General features: G+C 57.3%; 1 protein-coding gene across 1 annotated transcript; it reads left to right on the forward strand.

Moving 5' to 3' along the window:
- Positions 1–164: 164 nt before the first annotated feature.
- LOC142908126 (eukaryotic translation initiation factor 1A, X-chromosomal-like) lies at positions 165–22,555 on the forward strand. Its single transcript, XM_076058387.1, is given in 9 exon segments — positions 165–364; positions 2,645–2,728; positions 6,837–6,940; positions 10,072–10,122; positions 11,298–11,315; positions 11,317–11,380; positions 13,272–13,363; positions 20,447–21,057; positions 21,100–22,555. Coding segments are annotated over 8 exon segments (606 nt in total). The 5' UTR covers positions 165–177; the 3' UTR covers positions 20,453–21,057; positions 21,100–22,555.
- The last annotated feature ends 205 nt before the right edge of the window (positions 22,556–22,760 follow it).

The raw sequence follows: 22,760 nt of genomic DNA on the forward strand, positions 1-22,760 counted from the left end.
CGAGCCTCTCTGAATCGCTCCCTCACCGCCTCCTCCTTCACCACCACCGGCTACCTAATTAACATACGCAACCACGCCCCCCTATCAATGAACACACACACAACCACGCCCCTCCGTAATTAACACACACAACCACGCCCCTCATTAACATACGCAACCACGCCCCCCCCCCCCCGGATGTTGCGTCATTCCTCATCCTCCTCCCCCACTCCGCGTGCGAGCCTCTCTGAATCGCTCCCTCACCGCTCCCTCACCACCACCAACTCACCTCGTCCTCACCACCACCACCACCATCACCACCTCCTCGTCCTCCTCCTCACCACCTCGTCCTCCTCCTCCTCGTCAGCGATGCCCAAGAATAAAGGTGGGGGGCGAGAGGCGGGCGGCGACGGAGGAGCGCGCTCGCTCGCAAGGCCCTGGCAATGGCGGCCGGGGCCTAGCGAAGGCTTCTGGCTCTTGTGTGTCTCTGTCTGTGTGAGTCTATGTGAGTGTCTGTGTGTTTGTGTGTCTATGTGTGTGTGTGTCTGTGTCTATGTGTGTGTGTATCTCTGTCTCTGTGTCTCTCTGTCTGTGTGTGTGTGTCTATGTGTGTGTGTCTGTGCGTCTCTGTGTGTGTCTGTGTGTCTATGTGTGTGTGTGTATCTCTGTCTCTGTGTCTCTCTGTCTGTGTCTGTGCGTCTCTGTGTGTGTGTCTGTGTGTCTATGTGTGTGTGTATCTGTGTGTCTGTCTCTCTGTCTCTGTGTCTCTCTGTCTCTGTGTCTCTCTGTCTGTGTGTGTGTCTCTCTGTCTCTGTGTCTCTCTGTGTCTGTGTGTTTCTCTGTGTCTCTCTGTGGCTCTGTGTCTCTCTCTGTGTGTCTCACCTCTCTGTGTCTCTCTGTTTCTCTCTCTCTGTGTCTCCCCCTCTGTGTCTCCCTGTGTCTCACCCCTCTGTCTCTCTCTGTGTCTCTCTCTGTGTCTCTCTGTGTCTCACCCCTCTGTGTCTCTCTCTGTGTGTCTCTCTGTGTCTCTCTGTTTGTCTCACCCCTCTGTGTCTCTCTGTGTGTCTCTCTCTCTCTGTGTCTCTCTCTGTCTCTCTGTGTCTCTCTGTGTCTCTCTCTGTGTCTTTCTTTGTGTCTCACCCCTCTGTGTCTCTCTGTGTGTCTCACCCCTCTGCGTCTCTCTCTGTGTCTCTCTGTGTCTCTCTGTCTCTCTGTGTCTCTGTGTCTCTCTGTCTCTCTCTGTCTGTCTCTGTGTCTCTCTGTCTCTCTCTGTGTCTCTGTGTCTCTATGTCTCTCTCTGTGTCTCTCTCTGTGTCTCTCTGTGTCTCTCTGTCTCTGTGTCTCTCTGTGTGTCTCTGTCTCTCTGTGTGTCTCTGTGTCTCTCTCTGTCTCTCTGTGTCTTTCTGTGTCTTTCTGTGTCTCTCTGTCTCTCTTTGTCTCTCTGTGTCTCACCCCTCTGTGTCTCTCTGTGTCTCACCCCTCTGTGTCTCTGTGTCTCTCTGTGTCTCTGTGTCTCTCTCTGTGTCTCTCTCTGTGTCTCTCTCTGTGTCTCTCTCTCTGTCTCTCTGTGTCTCTGTGTCTCACCCCTCTGTGTCTCTCTGTGTGTTTCACCCCTCTGTGTCTCTCTGTCTCTGTGTCTCTCTGTCTCTGTGTCTCTCTGTGTCTCACCCCTCTGTGTCTCTCTGTGTGTCTCACCCCTCTGTGTCTGTCTCTGTGTCTCACCCCTCTGTGTCTCTCTGTCTCTGTGTCTCTGTCTCTCTGTGTCTCTGTGTCTCCCTGTGTCTCTGTGTCTCTCTGTCTCTCTCTGTGTCTCTCTCTGTGTCTCTCTGTGTCTCTCTGTGTCTCTCTGTGTGTCTCTGTCTCTCTGTGTGTCTCTGTCTCTCTCTATGTCTCTCTGTGTCTTTCTGTGTCTTTCTGTGTCTCTCTGTCTCTCTTTGTCTCTCTGTGTCTCACCCCTCTGTGTCTCTCTGTGTCTCACCCCTCTGTGTCTCTGTGTCTCTCTGTGTCTCTGTGTCTCTCTCTGTGTCTCTCTCTGTGTCTCTCTGTGTCTCTGTGTCTCACCCCTCTGTGTCTCTCTGTGTGTTTCACCCCTCTGTGTCTCTCTGTCTCTGTGTCTCTCTGTCTCTGTGTCTCTCTGTGTCTCACCCCTCTGTGTCTCTGTGTGTCTCACCCCTCTGTGTCTGTCTCTGTGTCTCACCCCTCTGTGTCTCTCTGTCTCTGTGTCTCTGTCTCTCTGTGTCTCTGTGTCTCCCTGTGTCTCTGTGTCTCTCTGTCTCTCTCTGTGTCTCTCTCTGTGTCTCTCTGTGTCTCTCTGTGTCTTTGTGTCTCTCTGTGTGTCTCTGTCTCTCTGTGTCTCTCTGTCTCTCTGTGTCTCACCCCTCTGTGTCTCTCTGTCTCTCTCTGTGTCTCTCTGTCTCTGTGTCTCTCTGTCTCTCTCTGTGTCTCTCTGTGTGTCTCACCCCTCTGTGTCTCTCTCTGTGTCTCTGTGTCTCTCTCTGTGTCTCTCTGTGTCTCTCTCTCTGTGTCTCTCTGTGTCTCTCTGTCTCTGTGTCTCTCTCTGTATCTCTTTGTGTCTCTGTGTCTCTCTCTGTGTCTCTCTCTGTCTCTCTCTGTGTCTCTCTCTGTGTCTCTCTCTGTGTCTCTCTCTCTGTGTCTCTCTGCCCAGGTAAGGGAGGTAAGAACCGGAGGCGAGGAAAGAACGAGAATGAGTCGGAGAAGAGGGAGCTCGTCTTTAAAGAGGATGGACAGGGTGAGTGGGTGGGTGAGTGGGTGGGTGAGTGAGTGAGTGAGTGGGTGAGTGGGTGGGTGGGTGAGTGAGTGGGTGAGTGAGTGAGTGGGTGAGTGAGTGAGTGGGTGAGTGAGTGGGTGGGTGAGTGAATGGGTGGGTGAGTGGGTGAGTGAGTGGGTGAGTGAGAGAGTGGGTGAGTGGGTGAGTGGGTGGGTGAGTGGGGTGGGTGGGTGAGTGAGTGAGTGGGTGAGTGAGAGGGTGAGTGAGTGAGTGGGTGAGTGAGTGAGTGGGTGAGTGAGTGAGTGGGTGAGTGGGTGGGTGAGTGAGTGGGTGAGTGGGTGAGTGGGTGGGTGAGTGGGTGGGTGGGTGAGTGAGTGAGTGAGTGGGTGAGTGAGTGGGTGAGTGAGAGGGTGAGTGAGTGGGTGAGTGAGTGGGTGGGTGGGTGAGTGGGTGGGTGGGTGGGTGAGTGAGCGAGTGGGTGCGTGGATGAGTGGGTGAGTGGGTGGGTGAGTGGGTGAGTGGGTGGGTGGGTGAGTGAGTGAGTGGGTGAGTGAGTGAGTGGGTGAGTTGGTGGGTGGGTGAGTGGGTGGGTGGGTGAGTGGGTGAGTGAGTGGGTGAGTGAGTGAGTGGGTGAGTGGGTGAGTGGGTGGGTGAGTGGGTGAGTGGGTGGGTGAGTGGATGAGTGGGTGGGTGAGTGAGTGGGTGAGTGAGTGGGTGAGTGAGTGGGTGGGTGAGTGAGTGGGTGGTGGGTGAGTGGGTGGGTGAGTGAGTGGGTGAGTGGGAGAGTGAGTGAGTGAGTGGGTGGTGAGCGGGTGAGTGGGTGAGTGAGTGGGTGAGTGGGTGAGTGAGTGAGTGAGTGGGTGAGTGAGTGGGTGAGTGGGTGAGTGAGTGGGTGAATGAGTGAGTGAGTGGGTGGGTGAGTGAGTGGTTGGGTGAGTGAGTGAGTGAGTGGGTGAGTGAGTGGGTGAGTGAGTGAGTGGGTGAGTGAGTGGGTGAGAGGGTGGGTGAGTGGGTGAGTGAGTGGGTGAGAGGGTGGGTGAGTGAGTGAGTGCGTGGGTGGTGAGTGGGTGAGTGGGTGGGTGGTGAGTGGGTGGGTGAGTGGGTGAGTGGGTGAGTGGGTGGGTGGGTGGGTGAGTGGGTGGGTGAGTGAGTGGGTGAGTGGGTGGGTGAGTGAGTGGGTGGGTGAGTGGGTGAGTGGGTGAGGTGGGTGGGTGAGTGAGTGGGTGGGTGAGTGAGTGGGTGAGTGAGTGGGTGAGTGGGTGAGTGAGTGGGTGGGTGAGTGGGTGAGTGAGTGGGTGGGTGGGTGAGTGGGTGAGTGAGTGGGTGAGTGAGTGAGTGGGTGAGTGAGTGAGTGGGTGGTGAGTGAGTGAGTGGGTGGGGTGGGTGAGTGGGTGAGTGAGTGGGTGGGTGAGTGGTGGGGGTGGGTGAGTGGGTGAGTGGGTGGTGAGTGAGTGGGTGGGTGAGTGAGTGGGTGGGGTGGGTGAGTGGTGGGTGAGTGGGTGGGTGAGTGGGTGAGTGGGTGGGTGAGTGGTGGGTGGGTGGGTGGGTGAGTGGGTGGGTGAGTGGGTGAGTGGGTGAGTGGGTGGGTGAGTTGGGTGGGTGAGTGAGTGGGTGAGTGAGTGGGTGAGTGGTGAGTGAGTGGGTGAGTGAGTGGGTGAGTGAGTGTGGGTGAGTGAGTGGGTGAGTGAGTGGGTGAGTGGGAGTGAGTGAGTGGTGGGTGAGTGGGTGTGGGGTGAGTGGGTGAGTGAGTGGGTGAGTGAGTGGGTGAGTGAGTGAGTGGGTGGGTGAGTGGGTGAGTGGGTGAGTGGGTGGGTGAGTGGGTGAGTGGGTGAGTGGAGTGGGTGAGTGGGTGAGTGGGTGAGTGGGTGGTGAGTGGGTGAGGGGGTGAGTGGGTGGGTGAGTGGGTGAGTGGGTGAGTGGTGGGGTGAGTGGGGTGAGTGAGTGGTGAGGTGGGTGGGTGAGTGGGTGAGTGAGTGGGTGAGTGAGTGGGTGGGTGAGTGGGTGGGTGAGTGGGTGAGTGAGTGGGTGGGTGAGTGGGTGAGTGAGTGGGGTGGTGGTGGGTGAGTGAGTGGGTGGGGGAGGGTGGTGGGGGTGAGTGGGTGGGTGAGTGGGGGTGAGTGAGTGGGTGAGTGGGTGAGTGAGTGTGGGTGAGTGAGTGGGTGGTGATGTGAGTGAGTGGGTGAGTGTTGTAGTGGAGTGGGTGAGTGGTGGGTGAGTGGGTGGGTGAGTGGGTGAGTGAGTGGATGAGTGAGTGGGTGGGTGGGTGAGTGGGTGAGGAGTGAGTGAGTGGGTGGGTGAGTGAGTGAGTGGGTGAGTGGGTGGGTGAGTGGGTGGGTGAGTGAGTGAGTGGGTGGGTGAGTGAGTGGGTGAGTGAGTGGGTGAATGAGTGAGTGGGTGGGTGGGTAGGTGAGTGAGTGGGTGGGTGGGTGGGTGAGTGGGTGGGTGAGTGAGTGAGTGGGTGAGTGAGTGGGTGGGTGAGTTAGTGGGTGAGTGAGTGAGTGGGTGAGTGAGTGGGTGAGTGAGTGAGTGGGTGCGTGGGTGAGTGAGTGGGTGGGTGGAGTGGTGGTGAGTGGGTGGGTGAGTGAGTGGGTGAGTGGGTGGGTGGGTGAGTGAGTGGGTGGGTGGGTGAGTGGGTGAGTGAGTGGGTGAGTGAGTGAGTGAGTGGGTGAGTGGGTGGGTGAGTGAGTGAGTGGGGTGGGTGGGTGAGTGAGTGGGTGGGTGAGTGGGTGAGTGAGTGAGTGGGTGAGTGGGTGGGTGGGTGAGTGGGTGAGTGAGTGGGTGAGTGAGTGGGTGAGTGAGTGAGTGAGTGGGTGAGTGAGTGAGTGGGTGAGTGAGTGGGTGAGTGGGTGGGTGAGTGGGTGAGTGAGTGGGTGGGTGAGTGGGTGGGTGAGTGAGTGGGTGGGTGGGTGAGTGGGTGAGTGAGTGAGTGGGTGAGTGGGTGAGTGAGTGAGTGGGTGAGTGAGTGGGTGAGTGAGTGGGTGAGTGAGTGAGTGGGTGAGTGAGTGGGTGGGTGAGTGGGTGAGTGAGTGGGTGGGTGGGTGAGTGAGTGGGTGAGTGGGTGAGTGAGTGAGTGGGTGGGTGAATGAGTGGGTGGGTGGGTAGGTGAGTGAGTGGGTGAGTGGGTGGGTGGGTGAGTCAGTTAGTGGGTGAGTGGGTGGCTGAGTGAGTGAGTAAGTGGGTGAGTGAGTGAGTGAGTAAGTGGGTGAGTGGGTGGGTGAGTGAGTGGGTGAGTGGGTGGGTGGGTGGGTGAGTGAGTGAGTGAGTGGGTGCGTGAGTGGGTGGGTGAGTGGGTGGGTGAGTGGGTAAGTGAGTGAGTGAGTGGGTGGGTGAGTGAGTGGGTGGGAGAGTGAGTGGGTGGGTGAGTGAGTGGGTGGGTGAGTGAGTGAGTGGGTGAGTGAGTGGGTGAGTGAGTGGGTGGGTGAGTGGGTGGGTGGGTGAGTGAGTGGGTGGGTGAGTGAGTGAGTGGGTGAGTGGGTGGGTGAGTGGGTGGGTGAGTGAGTGAGTGGGTGAGTGGGTGGGTGAGTGGGTGGGTGAGTGAGTGGGTGAGTGGGTGAGTGAGTGAGTGGGTGGGTGAGTGGGTGGGTGAGTGGGTGGGTGGGTGAGTGGGTGGGTGAGTGGGTGGGTGTGTGGGTGAGTGAGTGAGTGGGTGGGTGAGTGAGTGAGTGGGTGAGTGAGCGAGTGGGTGGGTGAGTGAGTGAGTGGGTGAGTGGGTGGGTGAGTGAGTGGGTGAGTGGGTGAGTGAGTGAGTGAGTGGCTGAGTGGGTGAGTGAGTGGCTGAGCGGGTGAGTGAGTGGGTGAGCGAGCGAGTGAGTGGGTGGGCGAGCGAGTGAGTGGGTGGGCGAGCGAGTGGGTGGGCGAGCGAGTGAGTGGGCGAGCGAGTGAGTGAGTGGATGAGTGAGTGAGTGGCTGAGTGAGTGGTGAGTGAGTGGTGAGTGAGTGGCTGAGTGAGCGAGTGGCTGAGTGAGTGTTGAGTGAGTGGTGAGTGAGTGGCTGAGTGAGTGGCTGAGTGAGTGGCTGAGTGAGTGGCTGAGTGAGTGGCTGAGTGAGTGGCTAAGTGAGTGGTGAGTGAGTGGTGAGTGAGTGAGTGGTGAGTGAGTGGTGAGTGAGTGGTGAGTGTCTGTCTCTGCAGAGTACGCCCAGGTGATCAAGATGCTGGGTAACGGGCGTCTTGAGGCAATGTGTTTTGACGGAGTCAAGAGACTTTGCCACATACGTGGCAAGCTGCGGAAAAAGGTACTCACCTACCCACTCACCTACCCACTCACCTACCCACTCACCCACTCACCTACCCACTCACCTACCCACTCACCTACCCACTCACCCACTCACCTACCCACTCACCTACCCACTCACCTACCCACTCACCTAACCACTCACCCACTCACCTACCCACTCACCTACCCACTCACTCACCTACCCACTCACCCACTCACTCACCCACTCACCCACTCACCCACCCACCCACTCACCCACTCACTCACTCACCCACTCACTCACCCAACCACTCACCCACCCACCCACCCACTCACTCACCCCCTCACCCACCCACTCACTCACTCACTCACCCACACATTCACCCACCCACTCACCCACCCACTCACTCACCCACCCACCCACCCACTCACTCACCCACTCACCCACTCACTCACCCCCTCACCCACCCACTCACTCACCCCCTCACCCACCCACTCACTCACTCACCCACTCACTCACTCACCCACTCACCCACCCACTCACTCACTCACCCACTCACCCACTCACCCACTCACTCACCTCCTCACCCACCCACTCACCTACCTACTCACCTACCCACTCACCTACCCACTCACCTACCCACTCACCTACCCACTCACCTACCCACTCACCTACCCATTCACCTACCCACTCACCTACCCACTCACCTACCCACTCACCTACCCACTCACCTACCCACTCACCTATCCACTCACCTACCCACTCACCCACTCACCTACCCACTCACACACTCACCTACCCACTCTCACCCACTCACTCACCCACTCACTCACCTACCCGCTCACCCACCCACTCACCTACCCGCTCACCCACCCGCTCACCTACCCACTCACCTACCCACTCACTCACCTACCCATTCACCTACCCACTCACCTACCCACTCACCTACCCACTCACCTACCCACTCACTCACCTACCCACTCACCTACCCACTCACTCACCTACCCACTCACCTACCCACTCACTCACCTACCCACTCACCTACCCACCCACTCACCTACCCACTCACCTACCCACTCACCTACCCACTCACCTACCCACTCACCTACCCACTCACCTACCCACTCACCCACTCACCTACCCACCTACCCACTCACCTACCCACTCACACTCACCTACCCACTCACCTACCCACTCACCCACTCACCTACCCACTCACCTACCCACTCACCTACCCACTCACCTACCCACTCACCTACCCACTCACCTACCCACTCACACACTCACCTACCCACTCACCCACTCACTCACACACTCACCTACCCACTCACACACTCACCTACCCACTCACTCACCCACTCACTCACCCACTCACCTACCCACTCACCCACACACTCACCTACCCGCTCACCCACCCGCTCACCTACCCACTCAACTACCCACTCACCTACCCACTCACTCACCTACCCATTCACCTACCCACTCACCTACCCACTCACCTACCCACTCACTCACCTACCCACTCACCTACCCACTCACTCACCTACCCACTCACCTACCCACTCACTCACCTACCCACTTACCTACCCACTCACTCACCTACCCACTCACTCACCTACCCACTCACCTACCCACTCACCTACCCACTCACTCACCTACCCACTCACCCACCCACTCACCCACCCACCCACTCACCCACCCACCCACTCACCTACCCACTCACTCACCTACCCACTTACCTACCCACTCACTCACCTACCCACTCACTCACCTACCCACTCACCTACCCACTCACCTACCCACTCACTCACCTACCCACTCACCCACTCACTCACCCACCCACTCACTCACCCACCAACTCACACACCCACTCACTCACTCACCCACTCACCCACTCACTCACCTCCTCACCCACCCACTCACCTACCTACTCACCTACCCACTCACCTACCCACTCACCTACCCACTCAGCTACCCACTCACCTACCCATTCACCTACCCACTCACCTACCCACTCACCTACCCACTCACCTACCCACTCACCCACTCACCTACCCACTCACCTACCCACTCACCCACTCACCTACCCACTCACACACTCACCTACCCACTCACTCACCCACTCTCACTCACCTACCCGCTCACCCACCCCACTCAACCTACCCGCTCACCCACACGCTCACCTACCCACTCACCTACCCACTCACCTACCCACTCACTCACCTACCCATTCACCTACCCACTCACCTACCCACTCACCTACCCACTCACCTACCCACTCACCTACCCCTCACCTACCACTCACTCACCTACCCACTCACCTACCCACTCACTCACCTACCCACTCACCTACCCACCCACTCACCTACCCACTCACCTACCCACCCACTCACCTACCCACTCACCCTACCCACCCACTCACCTACCCACTCACCTACCCACTCACCTACCCACTCCACCCACCACCTACACACTCACCTACCCACTCACCTACCCACTCACCCACTCACCTACCCACCTACCCACCCACCTACCCACTCACCTACCCACTCACCTACCCACTCACACACTCACCTACCCACTCACCTACCCACTCACCTACCCACTCACCCACTCACCTACCCACTCAACCTACCCACTCACACACTCACCTACCCACTCACTCACCCACTCACTCACCCACTCACTCACTACTCACTCACACTCACCACACACTCACCTACCCCGCTCACCCACCCGCTCACCTACCCACTCACCTACCCACTCACCACCCACTCACTCACCTACCCATCACCTCCCACTCACCTACCCACTCACTCACCTACCCACTCACCTACCCACTCACTCACCTACCCTCCACCTACCCACTCACTCACCTACCCACTTACCTACCCACTCACTCACCTACCCACTCACTCCTACCCACTCACCTACCCACTCACCTACCCACTCACTCACCTACCCACTCACCCACTCACTCACCCACCTCACCACTCACACCCACTCAACCCACTCACTCACCCACCACTCACCCACCCACTCACCCACTCACTCACCCACTCACTCACCCACCCACTCACTACACAGGGACACTCAACTGTGTGGGTCTCTGTGTGTGTCTCTGTGTGTGTGTTCTTCTAGTGTCTCTGTCTCTGGGTGTCTCTGTGTAGGTGTGGATCACACGGCTGACATTGTCCTTGTGGGGACTCCGTGACTATCAGGTACCCAGCAGCATCACCACCATCACCATCATCATGATGATCATCATCATCCTATCATCATCATCATCACTACATCATCATCACCACCATCATCACCATCATCATCATCACTATCATCACTTCATCACTATCATCATTATCACTATCATCATCATCACTATCATCATCACTATCATCATCATCACCATCATCATCACTATCATCACTATCACTATCATCACTATCATCATCATCACTATCATCATCACCATCATCATCATCACCATCATGATCATGCAACATCATCATCATCACCATCATGATCATCAACATCACCATCATCACCATCATCACCATCATCATCATGATTATCATCATCACCACCACCACCACCACCCCTGATGGAACTCGCTTGTGCTACCACCACCACACACACCACCACCACCATCATCGCACCACACACATACACACCACCACCACATCCACACCAACCATCACCACCACCCACACCACCATCACCACCACCACCCTCACCACCACCATCACCACCACCACCATCATCATCACCACCACCACCCTCACCACCACCACCACCACCATCACCACCACCATCACCACCACCACCCTCACCACCCTCACCACCACCAACCACCCTCACCACCACCACCATCACCACCACCACCCTCACCACCACCACCACCCTCACCACCACCCTCACCACCACCCTCACCACCACCACCACCACCACCCTCACCACCACCACCATCACCACCACCACCACCACCCTCACACCACCACCCTCACCACCACCCTCACCACCACCCTCCCACCACCACCACCACCACCACCCTCACCACCACCACCATCACCACCACCACCACCCTCACCACCACCCTCACCACCACCCTCACCACCACCCTCACCACCACCACCCTCACCACCACCACCCTCACCACCACCACCCTCACCACCCTCACCATCACCAACCACCACCCTCACCACCACCCTCACCACCACCCTCACCACCCTCACCACCACCACCCTCACCACCACCCTCACCACCACCACCCTCACCACCACCACCCTCACCACCCTCACCATCACCACCACCACCCTCACCACCACCCCTCACCACCACCCTCACCACCCTCACCACCACCACCCTCACCACCACCCTCACCACTGGCATGCTACAGGACACAAAGGCTGACGTTGATCCTCAAGTACAACGCCGATGAAGCGCGGAGCCTCAAGGCCTACGGAGAGCTTCCAGAACACGGTGCCTTAACTCTCTCTTAACTCTCTCTTAACTCTCTCTTAACTCTCCCTTAACTCTCTCTTAACTCTCTCTTTTAAACTCTCCCTTAACTCTCTCTTAACTCTCATCTTAACTCTCTCTTAACTCTCCCTTAACTCTCTCTTAGCTCTCCCTTAACTCTCTCTTAACTCTCCCTTAACTCTCTCTTAACTCTCTAACTCTCCCTTAACTCTCTCTTAACTCTCTCTTAACTCTCCCTTAACTCTCCCTTAACTCTCCCTTAACTCTCTCTTAACTCTCTCTAACTCTCTCTTAACTCTCCCTTAACTCTCTCCTTAACTCTCTCTTAACTCTCCTTAACTCTCTCTTAACTCTCTCTTAGCTCTCCCTTAACTCTCTCTTAACTCTCCCTTAACTCTCTCTTAACTCTCTCTTAACTCTCTCTTAACTCTCCCTTAACTCTCTCTTAACTCTCTCTTAACTCTCTCTTAACTCTCCCTTAACTCTCTCTTAGCTCTCCCTTAACTCTCTCTTAACTCTCCCTTAACTCTCTCTTAACTCTCTCTTAACTCTCTCTTAACTCTCTCTTAACTCTCTCTTAACTCTCTCTTAACTCTCTCTTAACTCTCCCTTAACTCTCCCTTAACTCTCTCTTAACTCTCCCTTAACTCTCCCTTAACTCTCCCTTAACTCTCCCTTAACTCTCCCTTAACTCTCCCTTAACTCTCCCTTAACTCTCCCTTAACTCTCCCTTAACTCTCTCTTAACTCTCTCTTAACTCTCTCTTAACTCTCTCTTAACTCTCTCTTAACTCTCTCTTAACTCTCTCTTAACTCTCTCTTAACTCTCTCTTAACTCTCTCTTAACTCTCTCTTAACTCTCCCTTAACTCTCCCTTAACTCTCCCTTAACTCTCCCTTAACTCTCTCTTAACTCTCTCTTAACTCTCTCTTAACTCTCTCTTAACTCTCTCTTAACTCTCTCTTAACTCTCTCTTAACTCTCCCTTAACTCTCTCTTAACTCTCTCTTAACTCTCTCTTAACTCTCCCTTAACTCTCTCTTAACTCTCCCTTAACTCTCCCTTAACTCTCTCTTAACTCTCCCTTAACTCTCCCTTAGCTCTCCCTTAACTCTCTCTTAACTCTCCCTTAGCTCTCCCTTAACTCTCCCCAAACTCTCCCCTAACTCTCCCTTAACTCTCCCTTAACTCTCTGTGTCTCTCTGTGTGTGTCTGTGTGTGTGACTCTGTGTGTTTGTGTGTGTGTGTGACTGTGTGTCTGTGTGTATCTGTTTGACTGTGTGTGTGTGTCTGTTTCTGTGTGTGTGTCTGTGTGTGTGCGTGTCTGTGTGTGTGTCTGTCTGTGTATCTCTGTCTGTGTGTGTGTCTGTGTGTGTCTGTGTGTCTCTGTGTGTGTCTGTCTGTCTGTGTGTTTCTGTGTGTGTGTCTGTGTCTCTGTGTGTGTCTGTGTGTGTGTCTGTGTCTCTGTGTGTGTCTGTGTGTGTGTGTCTGTCTCTGTGTGTCTGTGTCTCTCTGTGTGTCTGTGTCTCTCTGTGTGTCTGTGTCTCTCTGTCTGTGTCTGTGACTCTCTCTCTGTGTCTCTCTGTGTCTCTCTGTGTCTCTGAGTGTGTCTGTGTCTCTGTGTGTCTCTGTGTCTGCCTGTGTGTGTGTCTGTGTCTCTGTCTGACTGCGTCTCTCTGTGTCTCTCTGTGTCTCTGTGTGTCTCTGTGTGTGTCTGTGCATCTCTGTGTGTGTCTGTGTGTCTCTGTCGGCCTGTGTCTCTGTGTCTCTGTCTGACTGTGTGTCTCTGTCTGACTCCGTGTCTCTGTGTCTGTGTCTCTGTCTGACTGTGTCTCTGTGTCTGTCTCTGTGTCTCTGTCTGACTGCGTGTCTCTGTTGCGTGTGTCCGAGCAGCCAAGATTAACGAGACGGACACATTCGGTCCGGGCGAGGAGGACGACATTCTGTTTGACGACATTGGAGATGATGAGGAAGACATCGATGATGTGAGTGGAGAGAGAGAGACACGGGGAGAGAGAGAGACACGGGGAGAGAGAGACACGGGGGGAGAGAGACACGGAGAGAGAGAGAGAGAGAGACACGGGGAGAGAGAGAGACACGTGGGGGGAGAGACACGGAGAGAGAGAGAGACACGGGGAGAGAGACACGGGGAGAGAGACACGGGGAGAGAGAGACACGGGGAGAGAGAGACACGGGGAGAGAGAGACACGGGGAGAGAGACACGGGGAGAGAGACACGGGGAGAGAGAGACACGGGGGGAGAGACACGGGGAGAGAGAGACACGGGGAGAGAGAGACACGGGGGGAGAGAGAGAGAGAGACACGGGGAGAGAGAGAGAGAGAGAGAGAGACACGGGGGGAGAGAGAGAGACACGGGGGGAGAGAGAGAGACACGGGGAGAGAGAGACACGGGGAGAGAGAGAGACACGGGGAGAGAGAGACACGGGGAGAGAGAGACACGGGGAGAGAGACACGGGGAGAGAGAGACACGGGGAGAGAGAGAGACACGGGGAGAGAGAGAGGCACGGGGAGAGAGAGAGACACGGGGAGAGAGAGAGAGACACGGGGAGAGAGAGACACGGGGAGAGAGAGAGACACGGGGAGAGAGAGACACGGGGAGAGAGAGAGACACGGGGAGAGAGAGACACGGGGGGAGAGAGAGGCACGGGGAGAGAGAGACACGGGGAGAGAGACACGGGGAGAGAGAGACACGTGGGGGGAGAGAGAGACACGTGGGGGGAGAGAGAGACACGGGGAGAGAGAGAGACACGGGGAGAGAGAGAGAGACACGGAGAGAGAGAGACACGGGGAGAGAGAGAGACACGGGGAGAGAGAGAGACACGGGGAGAGAGAGAGACACGGGGAGAGAGAGAGACACGGGGAGAGAGAGAGACACGGGGAGAGAGAGAGACACGGGGAGAGAGAGAAACACGGGGAGAGAGAGAGACACGGGGGGAGAGAGAGACACGGGGAGAGAGAGAGAGAGAGACACGGGGAGAGAGAGAGACACGGGGAGAGAGAGAGACACGGGGAGAGAGAGAGGCACGGGGGGAGAGAGAGACACGGGGAGAGAGAGAGACACACGGAGAGAGAGAGACACGGGGAGAGAGAGACACGTGGGGAGAGAGAGACACGGGGGGAGAGAGACACGGGGGGAGAGAGACACGGGGAGAGAGAGAGACACGGGGAGCGAGAGAGACACGGGGGGAGAGAGAGACACGGGGGGAGAGAGAGACACGGGGGGAGAGAGAGACACGGGGGTAGAGAGAGACACGGGGGGAGAGAGAGACACGGGGAGAGAGAGACACGGGGGGAGAGAGAGAGAGAGACACGGGGAGAGAGAGAGAGAGAGAGAGACACGGGGGGAGAGAGAGAGACACGGGGGGAGAGAGAGAGACACGGGGAGAGAGAGACACGGGGAGAGAGAGAGACACGGGGAGAGAGAGACACGGGGAGAGAGAGAGACACGGGGAGAGAGAGAGACACGGGGAGAGAGAGAGACACGGGGAGAGAGAGAGACACAGGGAGAGAGAGAGAGACACGTGGGGGGAGAGACACGGGGAGAGAGAGAGACACGGGGAGAGAGAGACACGGAGAGAGAGAGACACGGGGGGAGAGAGAGAGAGAGACACGGGGAGAGAGAGAGAGACACGGGGGGAGAGAGAGAGACACGGGGGGAGAGAGAGAGACACGGGGAGAGAGAGAGACACGGGGAGAGAGACACGGGGAGAAAGAGACACGGGGAGAGAGAGAGACACGGGGAGAGAGAGACACGGGGAGAGAGAGAGACACGGAGAGAGAGAGAGACACGGGGGGAGAGAGACACGGAGAGAGAGAGAGACACGGGGAGAGAGAGAGACACGGGGAGAGAGAGACACGGGGGGGGACACGGAGAGAGAGAGACACGGGGACAGAGAGAGAGACACGGGGAGAGAGAGAGAGACACGGGGAGAGAGAGACACGGGGAGAGAGAGACACGGGGAGAGAGAGACATGGGGAGAGAGAGACACGGGGAGAGAGAGACACGGGGAGAGAGAGACACGGGGAGAGAGAGACACGGGGAGAGAGAGACACGGGGAGAGAGAGACACGTGGGGAGAGAGAGACACGGGGAGAGAGACACGGAGAGAGAGAGAGACACGTAGGGAGAGAGAGAGACACGGGGAGAGAGAGAGACACGGAGAGAGAGAGACACGGGCAGAGAGAGAGACACGGGGAGAGAGAGAGAGAGACACGGGGAGAGAGAGAGAGACACGGAGAGAGACACGGGGAGAGAGAGACACGGGGAGAGAGAGACACGGGGAGAGAGAGAGACACGGGGAGAGAGAGAGACACGGGGTGAGAGAGAGACACGGGGAGAGAGAGAGACACGGGGAGAGAGACACGGAGAGAGAGAGACACGGGGAGAGAGAGAGAGACACGGGGAGAGAGAGGGAGAGAGAGACACGGGGGGAGAGAGAGAGACACGGGGGGAGAGAGAGAGACACGGGGAGAGAGAGACACGGGGAGAGAGAGAGACACGGGGAGAGAGAGACACGGGGAGAGAGAGACACGGGGAGAGAGAGAGACACGGGGAGAGAGACACGGGGAGAGAGAGACACGGGGAGAGAGAGACACGGGGAGAGAGAGACACGGGGAGAGAGAGAGACACGGGGAGAGAGAGACACGGGGAGAGAGAGAGACACGGGGAGAGAGAGAGACAGGGGGAGAGAGAGAGACACGGGGAGAGAGAGAGACACGGAGAGAGAGAGAGACACGGGGAGAGAGAGACACGGGGAGAGAGAGAGACACGGGGAGAGAGAGAGACACGGGGGGAGAGAGACACGGGGAGAGAGAGAGACACAGGGAGAGAGAGACACGTGGGGGGAGAGACACGGGGAGAGAGAGACACGGGGAGAGGGAGAGAGACACGTGGGGAGAGAGAGACACGGGGAGAGAGACACGGAGAGAGAGAGAGACACGTAGGGAGAGAGAGAGACACGGGGAGAGAGAGAGACACGGAGAGAGAGAGACACGGGGAGAGAGAGAGAGACACGGGGAGAGAGAGAGAGACACGGGGAGAGAGAGAGAGACACGGAGAGAGACACGGGGAGAGAGAGACACGTGGGGGGAGAGAGACACGGGGAGAGAGAGACACGGGGCGAGAGAGACACGGGGGGAGAGAGACATGGGGAGAGAGAACACGGGGAGAGAGAGACACGGGGAGAGAGAGACACGGGGGGAGAGAGACACGGAGAGAGAGACACGGGCAAAGAGAGACACGTGAGGAGAGAGAGACACGGAGAGAGAGAGAGACACGGGGAGAGAGAGACACTGGGAGAGAGAGAGACACGGGGAGAGAGAGAGAGACACGGGGAGAGAGAGAGACACGGGGAGAGAGAGAGACACGGGGAGAGAGAGAGACACGGGGAGAGAGAGACACGGGGAGAGAGAGAGACACGGGGAGAGAGAGAGAGACACGGGGAGAGAGAGAGACACGGGGAGAGAGAGAGAGACACGGGGAGAGAGAGAGACACGTGGGGAGAGAGAGACACGTGGGGAGAGAGAGACACGGGGAGAGAGAGAGACACGGGGAGAGAGAGAGACACGGGGAGAGAGAGAGACACGGGGAGAGAGAGACACGGGGAGAGAGAGACACGGAGAGAGAGAGACACGGGGAGAGAGAGACACGGGGAGAGAGAGACACGGGGAGAGAGAGAGACACGTGGAGAGAGAGAGAGACATGGGGAGAGAGAAACACGGGGAGAGAGAGAGACACGGGGAAAGAGAGAGACACGTGGGGAGAGAGAGACAAGGGGAGAGAGAGACACGGGGAGAGAGAGACACGGGGAGAGAGAGACACGGGGAGAGAGAGACACGGGGAGAGAGAGACACGGGGAGAGAGAGACACGGGGAGAGAGAGACACGGGAAGAGAGAGACACGGGGAGAGAGAGACACGGGGAGAGAGAGAGAGACACGGAGAGAGAGAGACACGGGGAGAGAGAGACGGGGAGAGAGAGAGACACGGGGAGAGAGAGACACGGGGAGAGAGAGACACGGGGAGAGAGAGACATGGGGAGAGAGAGAGACACGTGGGGAGAGAGAGACACGGGGATAGAGAGAGAGACACGGGGATAGAGAGAGAGACACGGGGATAGAGAGAGAGACACGGGGATAGAGAGAGAGACACGGGGAGAGAGAGAGACACGTGGGGAGAGAGAGAGACACGGGGAGAGAGAGACACGGGGAGAGAGACACGGGGAGAGAGACGCGGGGAGAGAGACACACGGGGAGAGAGAGACACGGGGAGAGAGAGACACGGGGAGAGAGAGACACGGGGAGAGAGAGACACGGGGAGAGAGAGACACGGGGAGTGAGAGACACGGGGAGAGAGAGACACGGGGAGAGAGAGACACGGGGAGAGAGAGACACGTGGGGGGAGAGACACGGGGTGAGAGAGACACGGAGAGAGAGAGACACGGAGAGAGAGAGACACGGAGAGAGAGACACGTGGGGGGAGAGACACGGGGAGAGAGAGACACGGGGAGAGAGACACGGAGAGAGAGAGACACGGGGAGAGAGAGACACGTGGGGAGAGAGAGACACGGGGAGAGAGAGAGACACGGAGAGAGAGAGACACGGAGAGAGGGAGACACGGGCAGAGAGAGACACGTGGGGAGAGAGAGACACGGGGAGAGAGAGACACGGGGAGAGAGAGAGACACGTGGAGAGAGAGAGACACGGGGAGAGAGAAACACGGGGAGAGAGAGAGACACGTGGGGAGAGAGAGACACGGGGAGAGAGAGACACGGGGAAAGAGAGAGACACGTGGGGAGAGAGAGACAAGGGGAGAGAGAGACACGGGGAGAGAGAGACATGGGGAGAGAGAGACACGGGGAGAGAGAGACACGGGGAGAGAGAGACACGGGGAGAGAGAGACACGGGAAGAGAGAGACACGGGAAGAGAGACACAGGGAGAGAGAGAGACACGGGGAGAGAGAGACACGGGGGGAGAGAGACACGGGGAGAGAGACACGGGGAGAGAGAGACACGGGGAGAGAGAGAGAGACACGGAGAGAGAGAGACACGGGGAGAGAGAGAGACACGGGGAGAGAGAGACACGGGGAGAGAGAGACACGGGGAGAGAGAGACATGGGGAGAGAGAGAGACACGTGGGGAGAGAGAGACACGGGGATAGAGAGAGAGACACGGGGATAGAGAGAGAGACACGGGGAGAGAGAGAGACACGTGGGGAGAGAGAGAGACACGGGGAGAGAGAGACACGGGGAGAGAGACGCGGGGAGAGAGACACACGGGGAGAGAGAGACACGGGGAGAGAGAGACACGGGGAGAGAGAGACACGGGGAGAGAGAGACACGGGGAGAGAGAGACACGGGGAGAGAGAGACACGGGGAGTGAGAGACACGGGGAGAGAGAGACACGGGGAGAGAGAGACACGTGGGGGGAGAGACACGTGGGGGGAGAGACACGGGGTGAGAGAGACACGGAGAGAGAGAGACACGGAGAGAGAGAGACACGGAGAGAGAGAGACACGGGGAGAGAGACACGGAGAGAGAGAGACACGGGGAGAGAGAGACACGTGGGGAGAGAGAGACACGGGGAGAGAGAGAGACACGGAGAGAGAGAGACACGGGGAGAGAGAGAGACACGGGGAGAGAGAGACACGGGGGGAGAGAGACACGGGGAGATAGAGAGACACGGGGTGAGAGAGACACGTGGGGGGAGAGACACGGAGAGAGAGAGACACGGGGAGAGAGAGACACGGGGGGAGAGAGAGACACGGGGAGAGAGAGAGAGACACGGGGAGAGAGAGAGACACGGGGAGAGAGAGAGACACGGGGAGAGAGAGAGAGACACGGGGAGCGAGAGAGACACGGGGAGAGAGAGAGACACGGGCAGAGAGAGACACGTGGGGAGAGAGAGAGACACGTAGGGAGAGAGAGAGACACGGGGAGAGAGAGACACGGGGAGAGAGACACGGGGAGAGAGAGACACGGGGAGAGAGAGACACGGGGAGAGGGAGACACGGACAGAGAGAGACACGTGAGGAGAGAGAGACATGGGGGGAGAGAGAGACACGGGGAGAGAGAGACACGGGGAGAGAGAGACACGGGGAGAGAGAGACACGGGGAGAGAGAGAGAGACACGGAGAGAGGGAGACACGGGCAGAGAGAGACACGTGGGGAGAGAGAGACACGGGGAGAGAGAGACACGGGGAGAGAGAAACACGGGGAGAGAGAGACACGTGGGGAGAGAGAGAGAGACACGGGGAGAGAGAGAGACACGGGGAGAGAGAGACACACGGGGAGAGAGAGACACGGGGAGAGAGAGAGACACGGGGAGAGAGAGAGACACGGGGAGAGAGAGAGACACGGGGAGAGAGAGACACGGGGAGAGAGAGACACGGGGAGAGAGAGACACGGGGAGAGAGAGACACGGGGAGAGAGAGACACGGGGGAGAGAGAGACATGGGGAGAGAGACACGGGGAGAGAGACACGGGGGGAGAAAGACACGGGGAGAGAGAGACACGTGGAGAGAGACACGTGGAGAGAGACACGGGGAGAGAGACACGGGGAGAGAGAGACACGGGGAGAGAGAGACACGTGGGGGAGAGAGACACGTGGGGCGAGAGAGAGACACGGGGAGAGAGAGAGACACGGGAAGAGACACGGGGAGACAGAGAGACACGGGGAGAGAGAGAGACACGGGGGAGAGAGAGAGACAAGGGGAGAGAGAGACACGGGGAGAGAGAGAGACACGGGGAGAGACACGGGGAGACAGAGAGACACGGGGAGAGAGAGAGACACGGGGAGAGAGAGAGAGACACTGGAGAGAGAGAGACACGGGGAGAGAGAGAGACACGGGGAGAGAAAGACATGGGGAGAGAGAGAGACACGGGGAGGGAGAGACACGGCGAGAGAGAGAGACACGGGGAGAGAGAGACACGGGGAGAGAGACACGGGGAGAGAGAGACACGGGGAAAGAGAGACACGGGGAGAGACACGGGGTGAGAGACACGGGGCTGTATGTTTGTTGTGTCCCACTCATTGTCGTTTCTCTGTCTGCAGATATGACAGTCGGACGGAAGATGGACTCGCTCACTCACTCACTCGCTCACTCACCCACTCACTCGCTCACTCACTCGCTCACTCACCCACTCACCCACTCACTCACTCGCTCACTCGCTCACTCACTCGCTCACCCACTCGCTCACTCACCCACTCACTCACCCACTCACTCGCTCACTCAATCACTCACTCACTCACCCACTCACCCACCCACTCACCCGCTCACCCACTCGCTCAATCACCCGCTCACTCACCCGCTCACTCACTCGCTCACTCACCCACTCGCTCGCTCACCCACTCACTCACCCGCTCACCTGCTCACTCACTCGCTCACCCACTCACCCGCTCACTCACTCGCTCACCCACTCACTCGCTCACCTACTCACTCACCCGCTCACTCACTCGCTCACTCACTCACTCACCCACTCACCCACCCACCCACTCACCCACTCACTCACCCACTCACTCACTCTCACTCATGTTGAAAATGTGTTAAGATGTTGGTTTGGAACAGCGTTAAATGTAGGGGTAGAGGGGGTAGGTGCTGAGTGGTAGGTGTAGAGTGGTAGGTGCTGAGTGGTAGGTGTAGAGTGGTAGGTGTAGAGTGGTAGGTGTAGAGTGGTAGGTGTAGAGTGGTTGGGGTAGAGTGGTAGGTGTAGAGTGGTAGGGGTAGAGTGGTAGGTGCAGAGTGGTAGGTGTAGAGTGGTAGGTGTAGAGTGGTAGGTGCTGAGTGGTAGGTGTAGAGTGGTAGGTGTAGAGTGGTAGGTGTAGAGTGGTAGGTGTAGAGTGGTAGGGGTAGAGTGGTAGGTGTAGAGTGGTAGGTGTAGAGTGGTAGGTGTAGAGTGGTAGGTGTAGAGTGGTAGGTGTAGAGTGGTAGGTGTAGAGTGGTAGGTGTAGAGTGGTAGGTGCAGAGTGGTAGGTGCAGAGTGGTAGGTGTAGAGTGGTAGGTGCTGAGTGGTAGGGGTAGAGTGGTAGGTGTAGAGTGGTAGGTGCAGAGTGGTAGGTGTAGAGTGGTAGGTGCTGAGTGGTAGGTGCTGAGTGGTAGGGGTAGAGTGGTAGGTGTAGAGTGGTAGGTGTAGAGTGGTAGGTGTAGAGTGGTAGGTGCTGAGTGGTAGGGGTAGAGTGGTAGGTGTAGAGTGGTAGGTGCTGAGTGGTAGGTGCTGAGTGGTAGGGGTAGAGTGGTAGGTGTAGAGTGGTAGGTGTAGAGTGGTAGGTGCTGAGTGGTAGGGGTAGAGTGGTAGGTGTAGAGTGGTAGGTGCAGAGTGGTAGGGGTAGAGTGGTAGGTGTAGAGTGGTAGGTGTAGAGTGGTAGGTGTAGAGTGGTAGGTGTAGAGTGGTAGGTGCTGAGTGGTAGGTGCTGAGTGGTAGAGTGGTAGGTGTAGAGTGGTAGGTGTAGAGTGGTAGGTGCTGAGTGGTAGGTGTAGAGTGGTAGGTGCAGAGTGGTAGGTGCTGAGTGGTAGGGGTAGAGTGGTAGGTGTAGAGTGGTAGGTGTAGAGTGGTAGGTGTAGAGTGGTAGGGGTAGAGTGGTAGGGGTAGAGTGGTAGGGGTAGAGTGGTAGGGGTAGAGTGGTAGGGGTAGAGTGGTAGGGGTAGAGTGGTAGGGGTAGAGTGGTAGGTGTAGAGTGGTAGGTGTAGAGTGGTAGGTGTAGAGTGGTAGGGGTAGAGTGGTAGGGGTAGAGTGGTAGGGGTAGAGTGGTAGGGGTAGAGTGGTAGGGGTAGAGTGGTAGGGGTAGAGTGGTAGGTGTAGAGTGGTAGGTGTAGAGTGGTAGGTGTAGAGTGGTAGGTGTAGAGTGGTAGGGGTAGAGTGGTAGGGGTAGAGTGGTAGGGGTAGAGTGGTAGGGGTAGAGTGGTAGGGGTAGAGTGGTAGGGGTAGAGTGGTAGGTGTAGAGTGGTAGGTGTAGAGTGGTAGGTGTAGAGTGGTAGGGGTAGAGTGGTAGGGGTAGAGTGGTAGGGGTAGAGTGGTAGGGGTAGAGTGGTAGGGGTAGAGTGGTAGGTGTAGAGTGGTAGGTGTAATGGGACGAAGGGGCTATGGGGTTAGGGGTAGTTAATGATAAATGAGAGAACCATTTCTATATTTAATAATTTTCATTCAATAAATGACCTCATCTTAAGTCGTCAGCCTTACATTGAGACCCACAGACTCACCACACAGAGACCCACAGACTCATCACACAGAGACCCATAGACTCCCCACACAGACCCATAGACTCACCACACAGAGACCCACAGACTCACCACACAGAGACCCACAGACTCACCACACAGAGACCCATAGACTCACCACACAGAGACCCACAGACTCACCACACAGAGACC

This window comes from Petromyzon marinus, assembly GCF_048934315.1.
Source record: "Petromyzon marinus isolate PM22_M1 ecotype Great Lakes invasive population chromosome 73 unlocalized genomic scaffold, UKy_Petmar_22M1.pri1.0 chr73_unloc.2, whole genome shotgun sequence".
In the NCBI taxonomy this organism is placed as follows: Eukaryota; Metazoa; Chordata; class Hyperoartia; order Petromyzontiformes; family Petromyzontidae; genus Petromyzon; species Petromyzon marinus.